Source organism: Cupressus sempervirens, chromosome 6 (assembly GCF_028749045.1).
Source record: "Cupressus sempervirens isolate cs-2001-9-10 chromosome 6, ASM2874904v1, whole genome shotgun sequence".
NCBI lineage: Eukaryota > Viridiplantae > Streptophyta > Pinopsida > Cupressales > Cupressaceae > Cupressus > Cupressus sempervirens.
Genome location: NC_143123.1, coordinates 662,588,906 through 662,611,580, shown reverse-complemented (window position 1 = coordinate 662,611,580; position 22,675 = coordinate 662,588,906). Strand labels below are relative to the sequence as shown.

The 22,675-nt window shown below is 37.8% G+C and overlaps 1 protein-coding gene across 2 annotated transcripts in view; it reads left to right on the top strand.

Annotated features, from left to right (window-relative positions):
* LOC149553926 (uncharacterized) overlaps window positions 1-22,675 on the top strand; it is a 96,814-nt gene that overhangs the window by 3,544 nt on the left and 70,595 nt on the right. Inside the window, exon 2 of one of the 2 annotated variants that reach the window (XM_089789263.1) lies at window positions 18,628-19,003. In XM_089789263.1, the coding sequence (XP_089645389.1) occupies window positions 18,628-19,003 (376 nt within the window). The remainder of the gene's footprint in view (window positions 1-18,627; window positions 19,004-22,675) is intronic. The other variant, XM_089789264.1, reaches the window with a different exon arrangement.

The window sequence follows — 22,675 nt, the reverse complement described above, 5'->3', positions numbered from 1 at the left end:
TCTTCAACATTACACACGACTCAACTCTCTAGCGTTTTCCTTGTCAATCTGCAATTCGACCTTCTTCCTTGAAATAATAGTCTTTAATATGATCCTTGATCACTTGGCTACAGTCCACTTTTCGAGAATTCAAAGTTTGAATTCATCACCCTACCTTTAGCATGTACTCATGCCACTATTATGTGTTGTTCTTGTTAGATGTACCTTGTACAAACAAAAGTCATAGATCTTCTATGACTTTGATAGCTTGACTGTTTGGAAAGAATTCAAGTTCAATTTCTTTCCTCCTCCATTGATGTGACAGTTACTTGATTAAATGAAATTTCAGGCGCAATCCACTTGCATTGTGACATGTCAATCATGTTTACTTTGCTCCTGTACTTCATCCGATTGCCTTAGCTTGCATCTATCTTCATGACCACCAATCACTTCACCCTTAGCTTGCATCTATCTTCGTGACCACCAATCACTTCACCCTTCACGCTTCCTTGCTTCTTGCAACTTGTATTTGCATACTTGGTCTAATTTGTTTAAGTGTGAATGTCATTACAACTTCCTTCGCTTGTCATAACCTTGTCTCGTCTCTGATCACCTGTGGATAGGAGATGCACTCATTGTGCACACATACTTCATAACCGATCATAACCTTGTACCAGTTGATACCATGTCTTGGCTTTTGACATCAATGATAACCAACTCGTAATTGGTCAACTGATAAGCTCCACCAGTCTTGTTCCTTAGTCTTTTTGATAGTTATGCCAACAATCTCCCTCTTTGGCATTGGTGGCAACTTATCTGTAATTGACTACTTCATACTTAGCAAATAAGTTCACGACTTTACCTTGTTCTTGATTAACATCCCCCCCTAGATCATGCCACTTGATGCAAGTTCGGTGCTTTCCATTTCTACATTGCTTATCTCTATGCTCACTGACTTGTTCTACTATTCTCTGCCTTGCCCTTGCTTGTTTCTCCCCTTACTTCGCTTAAGTTCCTTGTCTGCTTCTTCCGCACTGTGTCATTCTCTTTAAGCATCACTTGCTTAACTTTTCCCCTTCACTGTCTTATAATTCCTTTGTCTCTTGTTCTTCCTATTTTTCTCTTTCGTACTTCTCCCCCTTTAACAATAATGCCAAAGGTGCATAGTTTGTCTCAATAACTGCTCCCCCTATGGAGTAGTCCCACCTTTTTCATCAATCCACTTTATGATTGGCCATTCGAGATTATGGATTAATGCCCGATCCCTTGTTTTACTTCAAGCTTGATAGGGGTAATGCCCCTAACTTTTCTCTAAGATACTCAGATGTATCCTTCTAAAGAGGTTTTGTGAATATGTCTGCTAGTTGGTCTTTGGTTGGTACATATTCCAACCTTACCTCTTTCTCCTGTACTTGCTCCTTGAGAAAATGATATTTGATTGATATGTGCTTTGTCTTAGAGTGCATAGTTGAGTTCTTTGATATGTTTATCACACTTGTGTCATCATAGTTGACAACCACTGGTTCCTCTACTTTTTCTTGAATTCCTTCAAGAAATTGTTTGATCCAAAAAACCTAAGTGCAGTTCACTGTTGCTGCTATACACCGTGCTTCTACTGTTAACTGCGATATGCATTTCTGCTTCTTACTAGTCCAAGCCACTAACCTACCTCGAAGAAAGAATGCACCTCTAGTCTTGCTCTTTTTATCATTTATGTTCCCTGTCCAGTTTGCATCAGTAAAGACATTGAGCTCAAATTTAGCCATGTGGGGATACCATGATAGGATTAACCATAGACAGAAATAACAATTACATGCAAATATAACCAATATCAGAAAATAATAAATTGCACAAAAGAGAACATAAGACACAGATTTAACGTGGTTCATCCAATCCTTGCGCTTTGTCCACCAACAACAAGTCCAATATTATTATTTATCTAATGATTACAATCCGCAATCCCTTATAGGAATACCATTGCAAGAAGCTACAATCTCATCATACATTATGAAATCCCTAATACTAAGCCATTTTATACAAGCTTTTTGCAGCTTACAAAATTAAGGTTAGAATAAGTCGTCCAATAGAAAAAAGTAGTCGACGCCTTATACAATCATAAAGTCATTTGAGCCTTCGGGGGTGCTGCCCCCGGAAACCCCCGCGGGGGCGTTGCCTCTCAACCTCACCTTGTATTGCAATAGGGAGCGCACCTGGGGCTATGCCCTAGGACCTCGCAAGGGGCATTGCCCTTTGACCTCGTCTTAGGGGCGCTACCCCTAAACACACAAAAATAATCTAGGAGAAACTGCGCCAAATAAAGTGAGAGGAATTAACCTATGGGTCTAATTAGGCTCCACATTACAACAATCTCTCACTTGGAGACTGATCAGACTCCACACCAATAACCTCCCACCTGGAAATTGATCATAACACTGCTAAACCTGTAGCTTCCACTAGAATATCAAACCACCCTGGACTCTGCTGTTCTTTTATTTTGTTCAGTTTAGAAGACCAACCGAAGCTAAAGAGGAGTTCAACTTCTCCCTTGTTATTCTTTTGGTAAACATATTTGCTGGATTATCATCTGTATGTATCTTTTCTAACTTTAACTATAGATCATCCAAAATTGACCAAATGAAATGGTACCACAACTATATGTGCTTTGTCTTTGAATGTAGAGCAGAATTCTTGGCAAGATAAATGACACTTTGGCTATCTTTAAACAAATAATTATCCTTCTGTGGTGTCCAATTTTTCCGTGAAGAATTGAAGCCATATCATTTCCTTGGTTGCCTCTGTAGTAGCAACATACTCTACTTCTGACACAGTGCAAGGCAGGAGAATCCCCAAAGCAGATGTCTTAGCCCCCAACAAATAACCACATAGCGGAAACACAACACAAGATACACGATTCGATGCCAAATGCAACTCTTTATTCATAAATATAACTATTTACATGCAATATACCCGGTTGTAAGGGCTTCTGGGTTAGGGACAAATACAACAACAATTACAAAATAGTTCTGCAAGATCCCTCAAGATTCAATGCAAACCCTAATCTTAGCTAGTCCAGATCTGTAACATAACAACACTCTGGTAGAAACCTCCAAGATCTCAACTTGTGCTTGCAAGCCACCAAGCAACCTCCTTGTTTCTAAATCACAACCACTAGCTCTTCTCACAAACTTGCAATTCTACCACAATACTATTGTAAACTACCTCACATTCGGCGCTCTGTCCACAAATTGAGGAAAACTTGCCCTTCAGCTACTCCACACTGAACTCATGATCCACTCCCTCTGAATGAATGAATAAATACTCCACAAGACCCCCTACTTATACCCAACTAAGCCACAAGTTGACCTAGCAATTACAAATTAAATAAAGGCCCTTGCATTAAATGCATATTTAAGCCACAAGTCGGCTAGCAACAAACATTAAATACAAAATGTTAACCCTTGCATTACCCACAGTTAACACGTGATAATTGCACAAAATACTTAAGACAAGCCCCAAGTTTACAACATTGATTAAATGTACATAGGAGAGATAACCAAGACCATACATAGGTCCACACAAACTCCCAGATCGATCCACGTCATGATCACATGCTACATGCATTAAATTCACCAAGAACTCTAGTCAGCACCAACACACTGTCGAGTGTCAGCAAACTCCCAAGCATTGCCAAGTAACTAACACATGCCGAGCAGCCAACACATGTCAAGCTACTAATACATGCCGAGCACAACAGTGAGTGCCAAGAAACCAATACATGCTGAGTACAATAGTATCTGCCAAGCTCCTTAGTGACTAAGCACCACTCCTTTGACCGAGTACTAGTCAAAGCACCCTCCTAAGGAACTACCGAGCCTCCCCAAGAACTCCAAAGTAGCCATCGAGCAAACCCAAGATGCTCCCGCATTAGACTCCCCAGGTAAATAGAAAAGTGTGTCCCACACTTTGATGCCCAAAGAAAGATCAACAACCATCTTCATCTTCACCAAAGGTACTCTCCAGCTACTCTCCACACTTACTCCTCATGAATGAATAATGACTAAAGACTTCACCACACCCCCTACTTATACCCAACTAAGCCACAAGTCGGCCCAGTAAGCCAAAAATTAAATATCCCTTACATTAACTACTTGAAGAGCCACAAGTCGGCCTTCAGCAGAAATTAAATACCAAATGCCTTTAAAGGCTTACAATACTTATTAAATACATCAAAATTAACTATCCAAGACCCAAATAGGTCCACTCAACTCTACTAAAATCCCTTAATCATACAGGATAGCCAACTACCCTAGGTGCGAAAAGAAAAGTGCGTCCCACACTTTGATGCCCAATGAAAAAATCTACATCTGTCTTTATCTTCACCAAAGGTTTCCACTCCAACAGGGACGAGAAAAACAGCATGCAAATCATCCACATCTACATTAATCTGTCATACACCAGAATCTCAACCATCCAATCAGCATGCTCACTCTCAGGAGCAAACTGAACATAATGCTTCACCAACAAACCCTCATTCGCACCACCAACTAGGGAATCCACACTAGCAGCAACAAACCCCACATCAACAACAATATGTAGATCTCCATCAACACATTCCAAACTCACAAAATCAACAATTTCATTGCTCACAACAAGATGTTCTAGAACAGACAATTCACCACCAACAACAACCAGATCATCTATGACCGAGTGCTCTACAATCTCCATGTCAGACTCAACCAACTGATCATGAAAACCAATCTCCATCCCAGCATCAACAATGTTAGGAATATCCTCAGCAATAGCCTCAAGTTGCTTTGCAAGTTCTATATCATACTCCACAAACTAATCAACAAAACCAACCTCTTCCACCTCGACCTTGCCATGCCATCTTCTCTCTTGAACATGTCTTCTAATTGGCCAAACAACTCTCTTCCAGATCGGTAGACTCCAGCTCCATAAATTTCTACGAAACTCAACCATTCCTTCCTTAACTCGATCAACCAAACTAGCTTCAAATCGAGCAGACATCTCTGAAAACCTCTTCTCTAGCACATCACAGAGGTTCGCAATCACCTTAAGGACCAATTCTCTTAGAGCCATCTTCCAAGATTTTCGCAAACCTTCTACAACAACCCTACCCATGCTCCTTGTGATAAAACTGAATTGTTTGCAAGTCAGATCATAACCTACGACCTCGTATGAACAATCAGGAACCAAATCATAAGTCCAAGAACATAGATCTGCAATCAACAGACTTCCTGCGATCATGCCTCAACAAGATCAACCTTCCATCTTTGCATCCATCGATCCATCACCAAGTCCTCTGCAATTGCAAGTTAGAACTATGATCTGCCACCTCACAACCAAGAGATCTAGGACTCTAGAAAGAAAAATCCACCACTAGATCAAAATCTTCTCGGATCAACTTCTGTCAACCCAAGTCGTGGTGCAAACTGCTACAACTTCCATGATCTGTCTACACACTTAGGAACAACCTTCGCTCTGATACCACCTGACGCAGTGAAAAGTAGGAGAATCTCCAAAGGAGATGTCCTAGCCCCCAACAAATAACCACACAACATAAACACAACACAAGATGCACGATTTGATGCCAAATGCATCTCTTTATTCATAAATATAACTGCTTACATGCAATATGCCTGGCTGTAAGGCCTTTTGGGTTAGGGCCAAATACAACAACAATTACAAAATAGTTCTGCAAGATCCCTCAAGATCCAATCCAAACCCTAATCTTAGCTAGTCTAGATCTGTGACATAACAACACTCTGGTAGAAACCTCCAAGATCTCAACTTGTGCTCGCAAGCCACCAAGCAACCTCCTTGTTTCTAAATAACAACCACTAGCTCTTCTCACAAACTCGCAACTCCACCACAATCCTATTGTAAATTGCCTCACATTCAGTGCTCTGTCCACAGACTCAGGAAAACTCACCTCTCAGCTACTCCACGTTGAACTCAGGATCCACTCCCTTGGAATGAATGAATCACTCCATGAATGAATGAATAAATACTCCACAAGACCCCCTACTTATACCCAACTAAGCCACAAGTCGATCTAGCAATTGCAAATTAAATAAAAGGCCTTGCATTAAATGCATATTTAAGCCACAAATCGGCTCACAACAAACATTAAATACAAAACGTTAACCCTCGTGTTAACCCGCAGTTAACACGCGATAACTACACAAAATACTTAGGACAAGCCCCAAGTTTACAACACTGATTAAATGCACATGGGAGAGATAACCAAGACCATACATAGGTCCACACAAACTCCCAGTTCGATCCACGTCATGATCATATGCTACATGCATTAAATTTGTCAAGAACTCTAGTTGACACCCACACACTGCTGAGCGTCAACAAACTCCCAAGCATTGCCAAGTAGCCAACACATGCCAAGAAACCAACACATGTTGAGCAACCAATGCATGCCGAGCACAACAGTGAGTGCCGAGAAACCAATACATGCCGAGTACAATAGTATCTACTGAGCTCCTCAGTGAATGAGCACCACTCCTTTCATCGAGTACCATTCCAAGCACCCTCCAAAGCAACTATTGAGCCTCCTCCCAAGAACTCCAAAGTAGCCACCGAGAAAACCCACAATGCTCTTGCATCAGCTTTAGTAGTGGATAAAACATTAACCTTTTGCAATCGAGAAATCCAACTCACTACTGTCCCACCAATAGTAAATACATAACTTGTAGTACTCTGCCTGGTATCAATATCTCTTGCCAAATCTGAGTCAACATAGCCTTGTAAACTAGTAGTAGAGCTCCCAAAATATAAACACTTACTGAATGTTCCTCTCAAATATCTCAGAATCCATTTGACTGCATTTCAATGCTCAATCCCTAGATGACCCATATACCTGCTAACAACTCCTACTACATGTGCAATATCTGGCCTAGTACATACCATGGCATACATTAAACTCTCTACAACTGAAGCATAAGGTACCTTGGACAACTTTGACATTCTCCATATAGAAACATTCTAACACCTTTTCATATAATCAACCTGAGATAATGTCAATTGTCTATTCTTCCCATCTCTGCAAATTTTCATACCAAGGACTTGTTTTGCTGCCTCCAAATCCTTCATAGCGAATGAATGTGCTAACTATTGTATTAACCCCTTAATGTGATTTGTGTTAGACCCAACTCTAAGCATATCATCAACATATAAACATAAAATAATGTAGCTGTCATTATCTAGCGTCTTAAAATAAACATAATGGTCAGCATGACACCAAGTATATCCATGCTCATGCGTAAAACTGTCAAATTTAAGATACCATTGCCAAGGTGCTTGCTTTAAGCCATATAAACTTTTTTTCAATCTGTACACTAGATTCTTCTTACCTTTGACCTCAAATCTCTGTGGTTGTACCATATTTATTTCTTTATCCAAATCACCATGAAAAAAAGTTGTTTTCAGTAGCCACAATACTTAAAACAGTACAAATAGAAGTCATTTTAACAATAGGAGAAAATGTCTCATCAAAATCAATGCCATTTTTCTGTGCAAATCTTTTTATCACTAACTTGGCTTAAAATTTTTTTTTTACCTCCATTCTCTTCTTTCAACCTGTAAACCCATTTATTTTGTAAAATCCCTTTACTTGCAGACAACTTGCATAAATCTCAAGTCTGATTTTTCAGCAAGAGTCTATTTCTTCCGTCATTGTAGACTCCCATTGAATCTTTATATCCACTTGCACAACTTCATCATAACATTCAAGTTCGCTAGCATCTATTAATAAAATAGAACACAAAGAGGGAGAAAATATTTCTGGAGGTCTACTTAGCCTTGTTGACCGTCTAACATTTACTGAGGTGTGTGGTATTTGTTGTTGCAATTGTTGCAAAGCATGAGGGCTTGCTGGAACATCATCCTTTTGAGTATCATTTAGCACTACATATGTAATGTCCCCTTTTTAGCATTCATAACATGATGTTGTCGTTAGCCTATTTCCCCACGGTCCCGTAGGCTAACCAAGACATTAAAGGGGCTTAGAGGCCATTTGGTCTAGATAGTTTCAGTTGCAGGTCTTTCTGAGGGGTTTTAAGGCAACTTTGGGCATACTTACTATTTATAGTAAGTCATCTTGGGCATGGGTGGACATCCAGTGGCAGCGGTATGTCGATGGTAATTGTTTAAAATCGGCAAGAAGACTTGTTTATCATTGATAAGATTTGTTTTGCATTGATAAAGCTATTTTATAAAGTTAAATTTAAATATTTAACTTTATTAATGCATAGACTATAGTTTGTGGGAAATATTTAAATTAAAAGAGTCCCCTTTATTTTATAACACATTGGAGACATAAGTTACATAAAGGGAGTTATGTTTTATCCCACATTGAGAAAACGAAGGATGGAGCTCTTGTGAGAACACTATAAAAGAAATGGAAGAGCTTCTTTTAAGCATGCCTGGAAATATCAAAGAAATTGGGGAATTTTCTGGAGATTATGTCTCAATAGTTTGAAGGACGAAATCCCTTCAAGCTGGAAATCTTGACGCCATTGAAAGATATGGTCTTGAGATTCAACATAGTAGCAATCTGAAAAAGCAGATACGAAAAAGCAGTCCGAAAAAGCGGAATCGAAAAATCAGGCTGAAAAAGCGGGTACGAAAAAACAGTCTGGAAAAGCGGAACTGAAAAAGTAGGCCGAAAAAGTAGTTCGAAAAAAGCAAAGTAGAAGGGACAACATTGAAGGAAATTATTACAGCCATCTACAACCAGGTTCTTTTGTTAGTATTGCTTTTTAGGGTGTTATAAGCTTTCAGCTGTAAGTGTGCATTATACCAGCATTATCCTTTTGTAATCCATGTAAATGCCAAAGTCTTGGCCATATTTCATGAGCATTGTATTTTTTATTGCAATTAAGAAGATAATAGTTGCTGATGTCATTTAAGCAATTTAATATCATTATTTATCAGCTAGTTAGTTTGCAAACCAACTGTTTGTAAAAATGTCAGTTCGCTGTAGGTGTTCATTTCTCATGCTTAGATCATATATATGCACTGAATATTGTCAAAATTAGTAGCACACTCATGTTAGGTCATTGTGTAGTCCATTGTAGTCTTCTAGCACAAGATTCTCATTGATGCAAATTGAAGAAAAAGTCATTCGAAGCTAGCTGAAATACTATATCAGCCATACGTCCCTTGCATGTGAATTGTTTGATGAAATTCCTTGAGCTTTCATCAACATTTTTTGAGGGCAGATTTGAGGAGGGTCATTACAGTGGTATCAGAGCTTGCTTGCAAAGTGTTTGACGAAATGTCAAACAACTGAAGTATAAAGATTTTTGGTGTTTGAAGAAGTTATAACCTATTGGGGTTATTACAACATAATCATTTTTTTTCTTCTCATGTTGCTGCAACAGATCTTTTAACAACATTTTCTCATTGACTATGACATCCTTCTTAGAATTTTAAGATGTTCAAAATCTCAGAGCCTATAACTAAATTCATCAATGTCATATCCAACAAATACACATTTCTTTGACTTAGCTTCAGCTTGGTTCTATTCTCAGAATCTATATGTGCAAAAGTTTCACAACCAAAGGTTTTGAGAAAAGACTAACTCACCTTCTTACCAGTCCATGCTTCTTTTGGAATATCACAACCCAAAAGAGTAGAGTTGTAATGTCCCCTCTTTAGTTCGACATGACATTGATCATGGATTTTGCCTATTCCAGACTCTCGTAGGCCAATGGTGTGGAGAGAGAGTCAATTCTGCGGATCAGATGGTCATATCTTGCTCTTGAAGAAGTGTTAAGAGGTTATATTTTATTATTATGTGTTATTGGGGCCTACATGTTATAATTTTAAGTTGAGTTGCACTTTTTATTTTATAAAATTACTTTATGATAAAAAGTGCATTATAATGAGATTTTATAAAGGATGTTTCTAGAAGTTCTAGCAACTTCTTAGAAAAGTGAATAAATAGAGGGTTGGGCCTCTCATTTTGGACATGCTTGGATTTGAGATTTCTTCTACTTCTTCCATTGTGGAGCAAATTTGTAGTCTCTTGGGTCTGCAAATTATTATTTGATCTTTGGGAATGAATCACTCCCTTGGATTGGCGACTTTGAGGGTGTGAAATATCACCTGAATTGTTGCATTTGAGGAGTTGGTAATTCAGCCATCTCATTTGGATTTCATTGAGATTTAGTTATAAGGGTTTACTTTGGTTGGAATAAGGGTTTCAGTTGTGTCCTAGCATTTGTGGATTGATTAACAGGGTTTGAAGACACAGTTGTGCATTATTTTCAGACTGCCAGTCCAGGTTTGGACCCACGTTTTTGCTCATAACTCCTAATTGGTTTGACGGATGAATTTCATATTTTAGGGGGTTATTCAGCAACCCTAGGCGCCCAGATTTATTGCTTTGGAGTGACAAAAAACGTTGCAATATTTTTATCTAGCAGCCGTACCAAGCCGTACCTGTACGGCCCTGTCAGTTGGGCAGCAGCAGCAATTTTGTGAGTTGGTTTGGGGCAGATTGTGAGGTCTTCATGTGGCATCAATTCAGCATTTATATCCGGCAAAATTGGAGCTATTCCAAGTGCACAAACTGAAGTTTTGATTGCCAAAATATTGCATGTTATGGATTAGAACAGTCAGCACTGTCATTGCATAAATAGTTATTTCCAGTCATTAATAACTGTTGTAAAAGTTTCGTCATTTGCATTCCAAATCTGAACTGGGTTATTGTTCATGTCATAACATTGCATTGTCAAGAGCTTGATGTATTAGAAGTGCATAATTGTGACAGTCTCTCATTGTAATCAGTTCTATTTGCTGTCATAAAATCAGAATTGCATTGGACTTCAGATTTGAGTTTCATATTGTCATCTATCTCTTAAATTGGTAGTGTTATAATCTGGAAATTGTTGTTCATACATTATTGGCATCATATATTGAGGTTTCGTTGTACAACAATTAGTAATATTGCAGCCTTATTCGGTTACATGCCAACTGTTTGACAAAATTCCTAAGTCCAGTTTGAGGGTTTCAGTGGCCTTTATAGTAAGGGTCATTACAAGAGTGACCTCTATTGATCAAATATACAACAGTATTGACAGCCTCAACCCACATGTTTAAGGGCATCCCAACATGCAACTTTATGCTCATTGTACCCTCCATTATTGTCTTGTTCATGCATTCAACCACTCCATTTTCCTGTTGAGTCCTATAGTTTTCTGTCTACGAATACCATTAGTGGAACAATAATCTTCAAATTAATTGCTGCAATAGTCACCATCATTATCAAATTTGAAACATTTTAACTTTTTACCAGTGTCATTCTCAATCAAGCGTTTCCATTTCTTAAAAGTTATAAATATATCAGATTTCTGTCTAAAGAAATAAACCCATACTTTTCTAGTTGCATCATCAATGAATGTAGTACAATAATGAGAGCCACCAAGGGAAGATACATGAGTTGGTCCCCATACATCTGTATGTAGAAGCTCTAATTTCTCATTTTTCTTTTCCTTTCCACTCTTCACAAAACTAACTCTCTTTTGTTTTCCATGCACACGAATTTCACAGAAATCCATATTGACACATTTCAAACTTGGTAAATTTTTTTTTGATTGAAATAATTTCATACCTTTCTCACTCGTGCCCAAGTCTGTTGTGTCATAGTGTTGTTTCAGAATCTACAACAACTGTTTGTTCTCCCTGCTCAATTGTAGCAACTGTTCTTGAACATTCATTTTTCTCTATAACAATTAAAGTAGAAGGAACATTATGACTTGTACAAAGATATGGGGTGCCCACTTTTACACTTTTTTCTACCATAAGGGAACCTTTTGAAACCTTTCAATTTTTACCATTAAAAGTAATTGTGCAACCCTCATCACCTAGTTGCCTTGCTGAAATTATATTCCTACTCAGCCTTGGACCATGTTTAACCCCTTGCAATAACCAATGATTTTCATTTTGCAACTTAATCTTATTTTTTTCCTTTCTAACAATCTGATAGGGTTCATTATCCCCCAAACAAACAAGCCCAAAATCCCCTTGGACATAATCAAGAAAATAACCTCAATGGGGAGTAGCATGAAATGAAGTCCCTGAATCTAGAACCCATTAACTATCAACACTTTCTAAAGAAAGAAGTAAAGCATTATTTTCAGATTTATTACTTACCATAGTTGCCTCCTTGTTCCCTTCTTGTTTGTCTCCTTCATTATTCTTTCGAGTCCAACAATCTTTTTTCTTATGCCTTGGTTTTCCACAGTACCAACAATCTCTTGGTCCTTTGGATTGAGACCTCTTTCCCTTTGGTTTTCCTTTGGATTTTCCACAATTTCCAGAATTGTTTTCTCTTTCAGTCGTTTTACTTTTGCTTTGTGCATTCAAAACACTTCCTGATGTAGATCCGCTTGAGCTTTTCCTACAAGTTTCCTCACTCAAAATAAAACCAATCACATCATCAAATTTTAGGGTATTAGATCCATAAACAAAATTACTCACAGTCATTACCAAGCCATTCCAACTTTCAGGCAAAGAACACAGAATCAAGAGAGCCCTAATTTCTTAATCAAAATTGACATTTACATAAGATAGTTGACTGGTAACCGTATTAAACTCATTTAAATGATCTACAACATATCCACTTTTTGCTATCTTCATATTAAATAAAAGTTTCATGAGAAATACCTTGTTTGAAGTGGAGGACTTTTCATACAATTTCATTAGGATTTGCATCAACTCTTCTATTGTCTTAGATTTCTTAATAATAAATGCCACCATTGCGCTAGGCATAAAAGAATACTTCCAAGTGCCTTTTGATCTAGAATTTCCTAGTCCTCTTCTGTCAAAGTTGTCGGTTTCTTGGTTTTTCCTTGTAATGGTCACCACAAATCCTTCTAATAAAGATAGTCCTCCATTTGCATCTTCCATAATTGAAAGTTCTACCCATTAAACTTCTCAACCTTCATCTTACCCTCGTTTGCCATCACTCCCACTCAATCGTGAGACCTGCTTGCAGAGGATAGGTAAAAAAAAATCATCGACACCTTGCTCTGATACCATTTGATAGGATTAACCATAGACAGAAATAAAAATTACATGCAAATATAACCAATATCAGAAAATAATAGATCACACAAAAGAGAACGCAAAACACAAAGATTTAACGTGGTTCACCCAATTCTTGGGCTACATCCACCAACAACAAGTCCAATATCCAGTGATTACAATTCGCAATCCCTTACAACTCAATACCACTTCAAGAAGCTACAATCTCTTCATACATTATCAAATCCCTAACCCTAAGCCATTTTATACAAGCTTTTTGTCGCTTACAAAACTAGGGCTAGAATGAGTCGTCCAATAAAATAGCTTTGTTCGAGGATCCCATAAGGGGCATTGCCAACAAACCCCTATAGTAATAATCTAAGGGGAAGTCACACCGAATAAAGTGAGAAATTAATCTCTAAGTTTGATTAGGCTCATCACAACGTACCATAGACCATACTCTTTTGTACCCTTAAGGTATTTGAAGATCCTTTTTACAACAACAAAGTGTGATTCTTTTGGATTGGTTGTGAATCTAGCCACTATCCCAACAACTTGTGTAACGTATGGTCTATTGTGCACTACCTACTACAGTCTACCAATCATAGATCAGTAAAGAGTTTCATTTACCTCTGGGCTCTCATCCTTCTTTGATAATCTACAACCGGTCACCATTGGGGTGCCTACTAGTTTGGCCTCCTTGAGACCAAACGTCTTCAAAATATCCATCACATACTTCGTTTGTCCTACAAAGATTCCCTCCTTTTGCTGGGACTTTTGTAATCTAATGAAGAACATGATTTCACCGATCATGGACATCTCAAATTCCTTCTTCATTGCTTCTGCAAGCTCTGTGCTTATCTTGTCATCTCCTCCAAAAATGATGTATCTCTGCAATTAGCAAACTTACTCCTATGTCCTTCTTCAGGTAGATGTTGTTGTCATTGCTTCTCACAAATCCAATCTTAATTAAGTGTGAGTGTAGTCTCTCATGCCAAGCTCTTGGTGCTTGTTTCAGCCCATACAAGGCTTTTTTCAGTCTGCATACTTGGCTCTTGCCCTCTACGGTCTCAAACCCTTTTGGTTGTTCTATGTACACTTCTTCCTTCAACAATGTGGATTTTCACATTCATCTAGTACACTTTAAATTTCTTGTATGTTGCAAAGGCTAGGAGTATCCTGGTTCCTTCCAATCTTGATACCGGTGCAAAGGTTTTTCCATAGTCTAATCTTTCCTCCTACACGTACCCTTTGCAATTAAGTTTGACCTTGTTTCTTACTACTTCTCCATCCTCATTCATATTGTATTTAAATACCCATTTCATGCCAATGACATTTTTGTCCTTTGGCCAAGTCACTAAGGTCCATGTTTCATTTTTCTCTAATTGGTCAATCTCTTCCTCCATAGCCTTTCTCTAGTCTTCATCCTTTAAAGCTTCCCTTGTGGCTTTTGGTTCAACATGTGAAAGTAGAAAGATTGTCTCTCTTGCCTTTCTCCTTGTCATCACTCCACCATCCTTGTCTCCAATAATCCGATCCAGTGAGTGGTGCCCCCTTATATATTTTTCTAGCACTAGTTCCTCTCCTGGTGCATCAACTGTTTTTTATCAAGTTGAACTGCTCATTATTGAACTGAACGGTAATGGTTACTTTTTCATTGACGTCTCATCTATACCACAAGGTCTTTTCTTTTATGGTATTTGAAAGCAACTCGCCTTAGTGGTTCTCAAACCACTGTCCTGCCTTAGTGGGAGCCAAACCACCATTTGTCTTTGCCTTCTTAGGGGCCAATCCATCGTTGCGTTTGTCATTTGCCTTCGTGGGGCCCATTTCTTCTTCACTTGGCTTTTGTGGGGTCCAATCTAGTCATCAATGTTTATGAAGTCTCCCTATGACATGACTCAACATAACACAAATTGCTAGCCATATCAGAGCACCTCTCAGATATCTTCATCACATGAACCACAATCATCTAGCATACCCTTGCATGTTAGATCTAGTTCAACATCTCTAAATGGAATCCTAGTTGGGGGTAATTTAGGTAATGTATTTCCTAGTTCAGCTTTGCATCCCTTGACATTTGGTATGCTCGCTAAAGTGGGGGCAAAATGTAATGGCTTAAGATTTAGATTCCCTCAAGTGTGGGCCATTTACACATTGTGTAACCCTTTAGTCTAGACACAAACCCAAACCCCTTAACCCTTTCAATTATCATTTAGCTGAAACCATAAATGGCAGTATGTCTGAATAGAAATGGCGATAGGTAGAAAGAATTCAAAAACACTTCATCACATGCAATCTCAAAGTCAAGACCACGGTGCCATATGATATCTTATTGGTTTTGGTGCGTTCCTTTCCTTTTAGAAGCCATCGCATTGGTCCAGATGCTAAGCTATTTAAAGAAAACCCAAGGTCTGGAAAAACATTGCACGTGGATGAAGCAAAATGACAAGTGGATGCGAAAATGGGATATCAGCATCCATACTTGCCCAGATAGTATTAAAGAAATAAAGAAATTTGTCATGGAAAAATTTCCCAATATCATATGGATAAGGCACATGGGGCGGAAAAAATCTTATTACACTAAAGAATTTAATCCCACTTCTAGTCATGATGAAAAGGCCTATATAAGAGCACCTATTAATTGGAGAGCGAAAATGTTGATAGCGCAACTCAGAACTAGTTTACACTGGCTACGATGTGAAACTGGTAGATGACAAGTTCCAAAAGAAGAGAGGGCAGACATAACTTGTTTATTTTGTAATATGGGAGCGGTAGAGATGGAGCAACACTTTGTCAAAGATTGCCTGGCATATAGTGATATCAGATCTGGTTATACAGAGATACTACAGAACAAGGACTTGAACTACTTGTTTGAGGAGGATAAAGTGGAGAGAAGAATGACTTTGATTATCAAACTTCAGCAACAAAGAGACAAGTTAACCAAGAGTCTATAGCTAGATTAGTTCCTCTCCTACCTTGGGGGGTGATCATGTGGGTCCCATAGGCTACTTTAGCCTTGTGGATGTCATTAAAATCTATCATATCATATCATATCATAACCAAATTCCACGTGGGCAGACCCTAATGGCTTCAGACACGTTTGCCCCATAGAGATGTCTAATCAACACAGTCGCGTCTGTGCATCTACAAACGTGCAGAGAGTCGTTTGAGTGTTACAAGCTTGCCATTCTACTTTGCTCAATAGGGACGCATTATCAATCTTTGAATCAGGTCCATTCTCCCTTCTCTTTGCATTGTCCATTTCGATAATCTAAATATCACATATATCCATTAATTGGTTTTGAATCATTTCATTTATTCAGTATTTCACTCATATAGGATCCTATTAGTACTATGTTATTTTTGTTACATTCAGTAGATCTCGTTTCTTATCATTTATTTAAGCTTTTAGTACTTAATCGGCTCAGAATCCCATTCTTGGAATTCTATCTATCTGGGATTCTAGTGTGCCGCGTGAACATCCTTAGGCCACGTTGTCGTCTTTTGGACTTGCATGCCCATCCATGACAGAGAGCTTTCTGACTTTAGGGATTTGGCTCTGAGTTCTCCTTTTCCAGCCTTCTGATCAGTATATTTGTACCTGTCCAATAACACTTCCTATTCACATTTACACATCAAAACACACTAAAACTCCACTTGCGCATCACTCACTCTTTCTGATCACTTAATCAATTAACATACACATAGTTGGACTTAATCGAATACATCTTAATTCATATTGGAATAATTTACCACACACATGCACATATTTTCGAAACACCAACTTGCATTACTAGATCTCTTAACCATATCTTCCTGACACTCCTAGTCAGCTAAGTGAGGTGGTTAGAAGGGAATTGTGTATCGCCTTGAGGCTTTAACTGGTCTTTAGGGGGGTGCATTATTTTATCCTCCACTCTAAAAATCAGTTATATTTCAACTATCATACATGAGCATTTTGGAACATAAGATTTAATTCTGCTGTTGTAGTTAATCAATATTGTACGTGATGATAAATAATCGCTTGTGAGGATTTACTTTTCCTGTTTGGGAATTGCATATATGGTTGACAAAGGTTTGCAATTATCATATATTGCTGATAAACATTGATTTTAGTCACATTTTACAATTGGGTAAATGTTTTTTGTTTATCATCAATTTGGGTAAATGATTTTTGTTTCTTAGCTCTCTTTATCATCCTGATGATGGATCATAGAGTATGATCCGAAACGTTGATGTTAAAAAAACATACACAATCACACCCAGAAGCGAATACAGAATTTACACTTTGTTTGAGATTTATGTATTCTGAAGGTTGTTCAATTGGGGACATTACATGAAGGTTGTGGATTTTTTCTGACACTGGTATCTTATATTCCCGATCGCTTGGTGTGAACCAGAAACATGTCTAAGGTCCAACATTGATAATTTTCACTCCCCTCGTTGTATCTAACAAAGAGTGGTTACACATTATTCATGACTAGCATACGTAATTACATTAAACTATGAATGTATAGCATTGACCATAAGGACTGAGTACTTTCTAGATATTCCAGTTGAATTTGGGTGCAGTTTTGTCTTCTTATCTTGCATAGATTCCTGCACCATCTTGTTGTTTGCTGCACTCCTGCAGTTCACTGTTTATGATGCTGAGCTCTGTTGTATGGTCACACTTTTTTGCTTAATAATAAATATTAAAATTGTAAATTGCTTTTTCAAAAAATGTTGCTTATGGGAATGTCTTAATTTACAGAAAACTGAATAAATGTCCCAAACAACATTGGAATATTGTAAAGATTATGTTAAATGACCTTACTGCAAGTCTTGTCGGGTTGTTACATTGATTTTGATAATATCTGATCTTATTCTGTAAATGATGCTAACATACTGTTTCCAGTGATTCATTTTTTATTTTGTAACCTTATCTGTTTAATATGTTGTTCAAATAGGACATTTTTGGTATCTGGTTTTATTGTTTGAATGTGTGATGCTGTAGCATTTTTCTTCTGATGATCCCTTTCAATGCAAGAGAAGTGTAATTTTTACACAGTTTTTCACAAGATCAAGCTCTACATTATATATAAAATATAAATTTTTAAATTTAAGAGTTTGACTAGTAAATGGAAAAATCAAGTAGATGGTGGGTCTTAGAGGGTCTTTTCTTGCTTTAATGTCATTAATAACCTAAAGAAAATCTGTGCTAGGAATTCCAAATATTAGATGTGCCATTACCCAAATTCTTCAGTGGATATTCTAATTTCTAAATTATAGTATATTAAACAATGAATTTGTCATGTTCCCTAAATTCTAAATACAATAAGACTATGCTGTTAAAGGATCTGTCTCAGTAGTCTAGTTGTACTATTTGTGCTTATTCCTTTCCTGGCATCTTATATATGTATTTACTGAAACTTTTGCCGTTATAGGAGATGCTAAGCTTGCATGAAATTTTTATAGATTAGCCATCTGAGTAGGATTCGTTTATTCTTTGCATCTTCTGTCAAATTTTCTGTTAATTTTTAGTGACAATAGGTGACTGTAGGAAATGACCTACATTTTCCTGTACATGAATTGTAGGTTGGACAAGACTAGATTCCATGTAATTGGAGCAGTCCTTTTTTCTGTGCAGTCAGCAGTTTTGCATCCGATGGCAGTTGTAAAGACAAGAATTCAGGTGGCTGAAGCTGGATTTACACAAATGAATGGCTTACATATGTTTCGTAATATATTGAGGACAGATGGAATTCCAGGCCTTTTCCGAGGTTATGGTACATCTGCAATAGGATCAGTACCTGGCAGAGTGCTTTGTCTAACTGCTTTAGAGATGGCAAAGGATTCTGTTACAAAATCAACAGGAGACTTGCCAGAAGCAACACGTACTGCAGTAGCTAATTCTACTGCTGGATTGGTTTCAGCTGTTGTTGCTGGGTTTTACTTTGTGCCACTTGATGTGGTATGGAGAGCCAACATTTGTTTTTCTGTCTTCTTTTACATTAACCTAGCAGCTGATTAGAATATTTTGTAGTCTAATTAACTATTGCTCCAACAAACAAGTCATTTAACCTTCACTTCAACTAACACACCATTTACTGCAGTTATCATTAGTCACCGATTAATTGTAGCTAATGCAGTCATTTAACATTTAATTTAATATGCTTTGCTGGAACGCATCCTTGCCCTTCAGTCCCCCCATGGGGATATAGCATTTGAAGGGAAGTCTGTGGTAATGTACTCATCAGATCTCTACATCCATCCTAAGTTACTGTTTCGGGTAGGGGCAGGAGAACCTGGTACATCTAGATATAGGCAAACAAAATCTTGGTTTTGGGTATGCGTATTCACACACATACAATTTTTTTCCAAAGAAATATATGAAATGAAAGATTTTAATAATGTCCACAAGACCACAACAGCCTATGGGACCCGCAATCAGTAAACGTCCCAAAAAAGAGGAAAAAACCTAAGTACGCTAAATCCTCTCTTCGCCAGTGGATTTTAATAATTAGGTTTGCTGTTTTGCCCAACTGTTTTTCTTCAAATAAGTAGTTCAGGTTGCTGCTTTCTAAAATCTCCGCATACCCAGCTCTGATTTCCCTGTATGCTGGGCACTCCATAACAAAGTGATGCTTGGTCTCCACAGCCTCCTTGTCACAGAATAAGCATGTCTTGTTTTCCCATTCCTCTTGTTTTCACATCTCAGCTGATGAGAGCTAGTTCTAAGCTGGGTTATTAGCATTTTTGCCTCCCATTTAATAGTGGCTCCAATATACGCTTTTTAGTCATGACTAGTAGCTGAATTAAATTTCTTGATATAGTAAGATTTTTTCTGCCCCTTGTGTCTTGTCCACATGATATTGCAAAAATTTTCATGGACATAATTTTTAATTTTTCCAACACTAACTAGGCACATATGAATGATAACATCCCATTTTTGCATCCATTTTTCATTTTGCTTCATCCATGTTCTTTTTCTCCTATCAAGCTTTTCCTGTGTGACTAACTTAGGCCAGTGATGACTTTCCATATTTTGAGTTCTCTTTTAAGTAACTTAGCATCCAGACCAAAGCAATGACTTCTAATGGGAAGGAACCAGCATCCGCCAATAAGAACTCATAAGGCACAATAGTTTTTTTGATTTGGAGGCTGCTTATAGTAAAGTGCTTTTGAATTCTTTCAACCTGTCTCTAATTCTGATCTGACATACTTCTGCCCCAAATTTCACACCCATACAAGATCACCGGGGTGACAAGTAGACCAAAGAGTGTTTTCTTGGTCGTCCAATCCAATAACTTTGCATTCTTGCACTTATTCTATTGCGAATACAGCACGTTCCATCCTCAAATTCTTTTGGTCTGCATGTTTCCCAGCTGAGCTTGTTTTGAAAATCGATTCCTAAATATTTATAATCGTTCACTATCTCTAGAGGATTCCCTTCAAAGAGAAACCTGTCTAAGGACCTTTTATTCCCTTCAATAAGAATCATTACTGGTGTTCACTTTCATTCCCACCTAGTGACAAAAACTTTCCAATTCTTTCAAGTATTTTCTAAAACCGTTAGCTCTCTTAGCGATTATGATGAGCTTGCCCGCATACAAAAGCAGCTTAATCACATAGTTAGCTGGTGGCACCCCCTCGCCAGTGGTCTTGTTTAACCAGCCTTCTAACTTGTCAATGTAAAGCCCAAATAGGTTTGGTGATAACGATCACCCTTGTTTGACCCCAATGTCGCTGCCAAAACATTCGGACAGCCCATCTGCAATTCTAATTTTAGCCTTAACATGCTCATACAATCTATGTACTATAGTTCTAAGCTCCCTAGGAATTTCTAGCTCTTCCATCCTATCCTAGAGTTTGTTACATGGCTTTGTGTCAAATGTTTTTTTAAAGTCTACAAAACAACAAAAGTCCTTAGCCACCTAAGTGTCCCATATTTTTAAAACCAAGTATCTTAGTGTAACCTTGTGATCTATCGTGGAATGCTTTGGTCTAAAACCTATGTGCTCCTTTTCTCTTTTTCCATCTATTTCAGCCCATTTACTGATTTTCCACTCTACCATGGTGCTAAATAGCTTGCCAAGGAGTGGATTGACCATAATAGTCTGGTAATTTGAAGGGTTGTTTATGTCTCCACTTTTTTGAAGAGGAATCACCACGCTGGTGGTCCATTTTATAGGGAAACCCTTCTCATTGACATTGTTGAAGATGTGATTGATATGAGGTGTAAGAATATCAGCACCTCATTTTAAATATTCAGCCTGCAGCTCGTCAATATCTTGGGCTTTACCTGCTGCTAACCTCCTAATGCCCTGTATAATATCTTCGCTGCTGCAAAGGTCACCTGTGGATTTAGTTACCGTAGTACTATGCTAGCCCAACTCACATTCATTGAGTATCTTGGCATACGCCAGCCATTATAGCATTGTAAAACTAAATCATTTGATAATATGATACTCCATCATTGATCAATCTCAAATGCCATAGATAAATATTAAGCTATATTAAGCTATGTGTCATATCATATATGGCTAGCTAGATTCATGATTCAAATCAAAATTGTTACAGTTACAAAATTGACAATTCAACATAGTAATTATCTTCTATCTTAAATGTAGCTCATCAATCATCAAAAGGATTATTGGAAAAATTGCCATCTATTGCATTATCAGCTGCTGCAAGTTCAAGATCATTTGAATCCAAGCAGTGTCGTTTGTGCTAGATGCACCATGTGTAGGTATGTCATCATCATCATCCATACTCACTCACACCCTAACAAGATCTTAAATGGTTGCATCTAATTCGGTACACTTCAGGATTATATCTTAAAGCTTTTCTGCCCCATGTATTGGAGATCCTTACGTGATGGAAGACACAAATTGGAACGGATATAAACCAAGTCTTCTGCTCTTTTTACAGCCAACTAGTTATGCTTCACTGAGTGGATAAAGGGGTATGCACTCCAATTACATTCAGCAGCAAAAGAATTTGCAACCAAGTGAAATTGGAGAGAAAATCATCAAAATATAAAAATAAGAAATGCCAAATATATTGAAGAATGTTAGGTACTAAATTTTGCATTACAAATAGTAAAAATGAAAAGTTGTGAGAGAATTTTGATTGCAAGAGGTCAAAAGGACATAAAATCTTGACCACTGAGGTACCACCATGTAGTAGCATCCATTTTGGATTGGTCATTAACAACACAAGGAGTATAATCTCTTTCGAAGACAAACAAGCCAAATTCTCTCTTGACATTTTCCTCCACTTTTGGATCTTGGAAGACCTCGCTTGTACCTAGTAGCAACTTCAAAATCTCTATATGATGGTAATCTCCCATAAAAAGAAAGTACATTGTTACTATAGTGCCTGAAAGATAATGTCTATGAAAGGAGGTGCATTGATGTGGTCATCTTGCTTCAACGATGAAGAATGGTCGATTTGGTCTCTTTGGGGCTGTTCTCTCTTATATGTATGACTGCTTTTATTTTCTCTATCATATTGTCCATGCCATCATGGATATCCCCCAAACATGGTGCATTTGTATCAAAAAAATAGAGCATAGTCATGATAGGCTTGGTAAAATCTAATACATATTCCACACAAGCCCAGCAATTATCATCCAAGATGA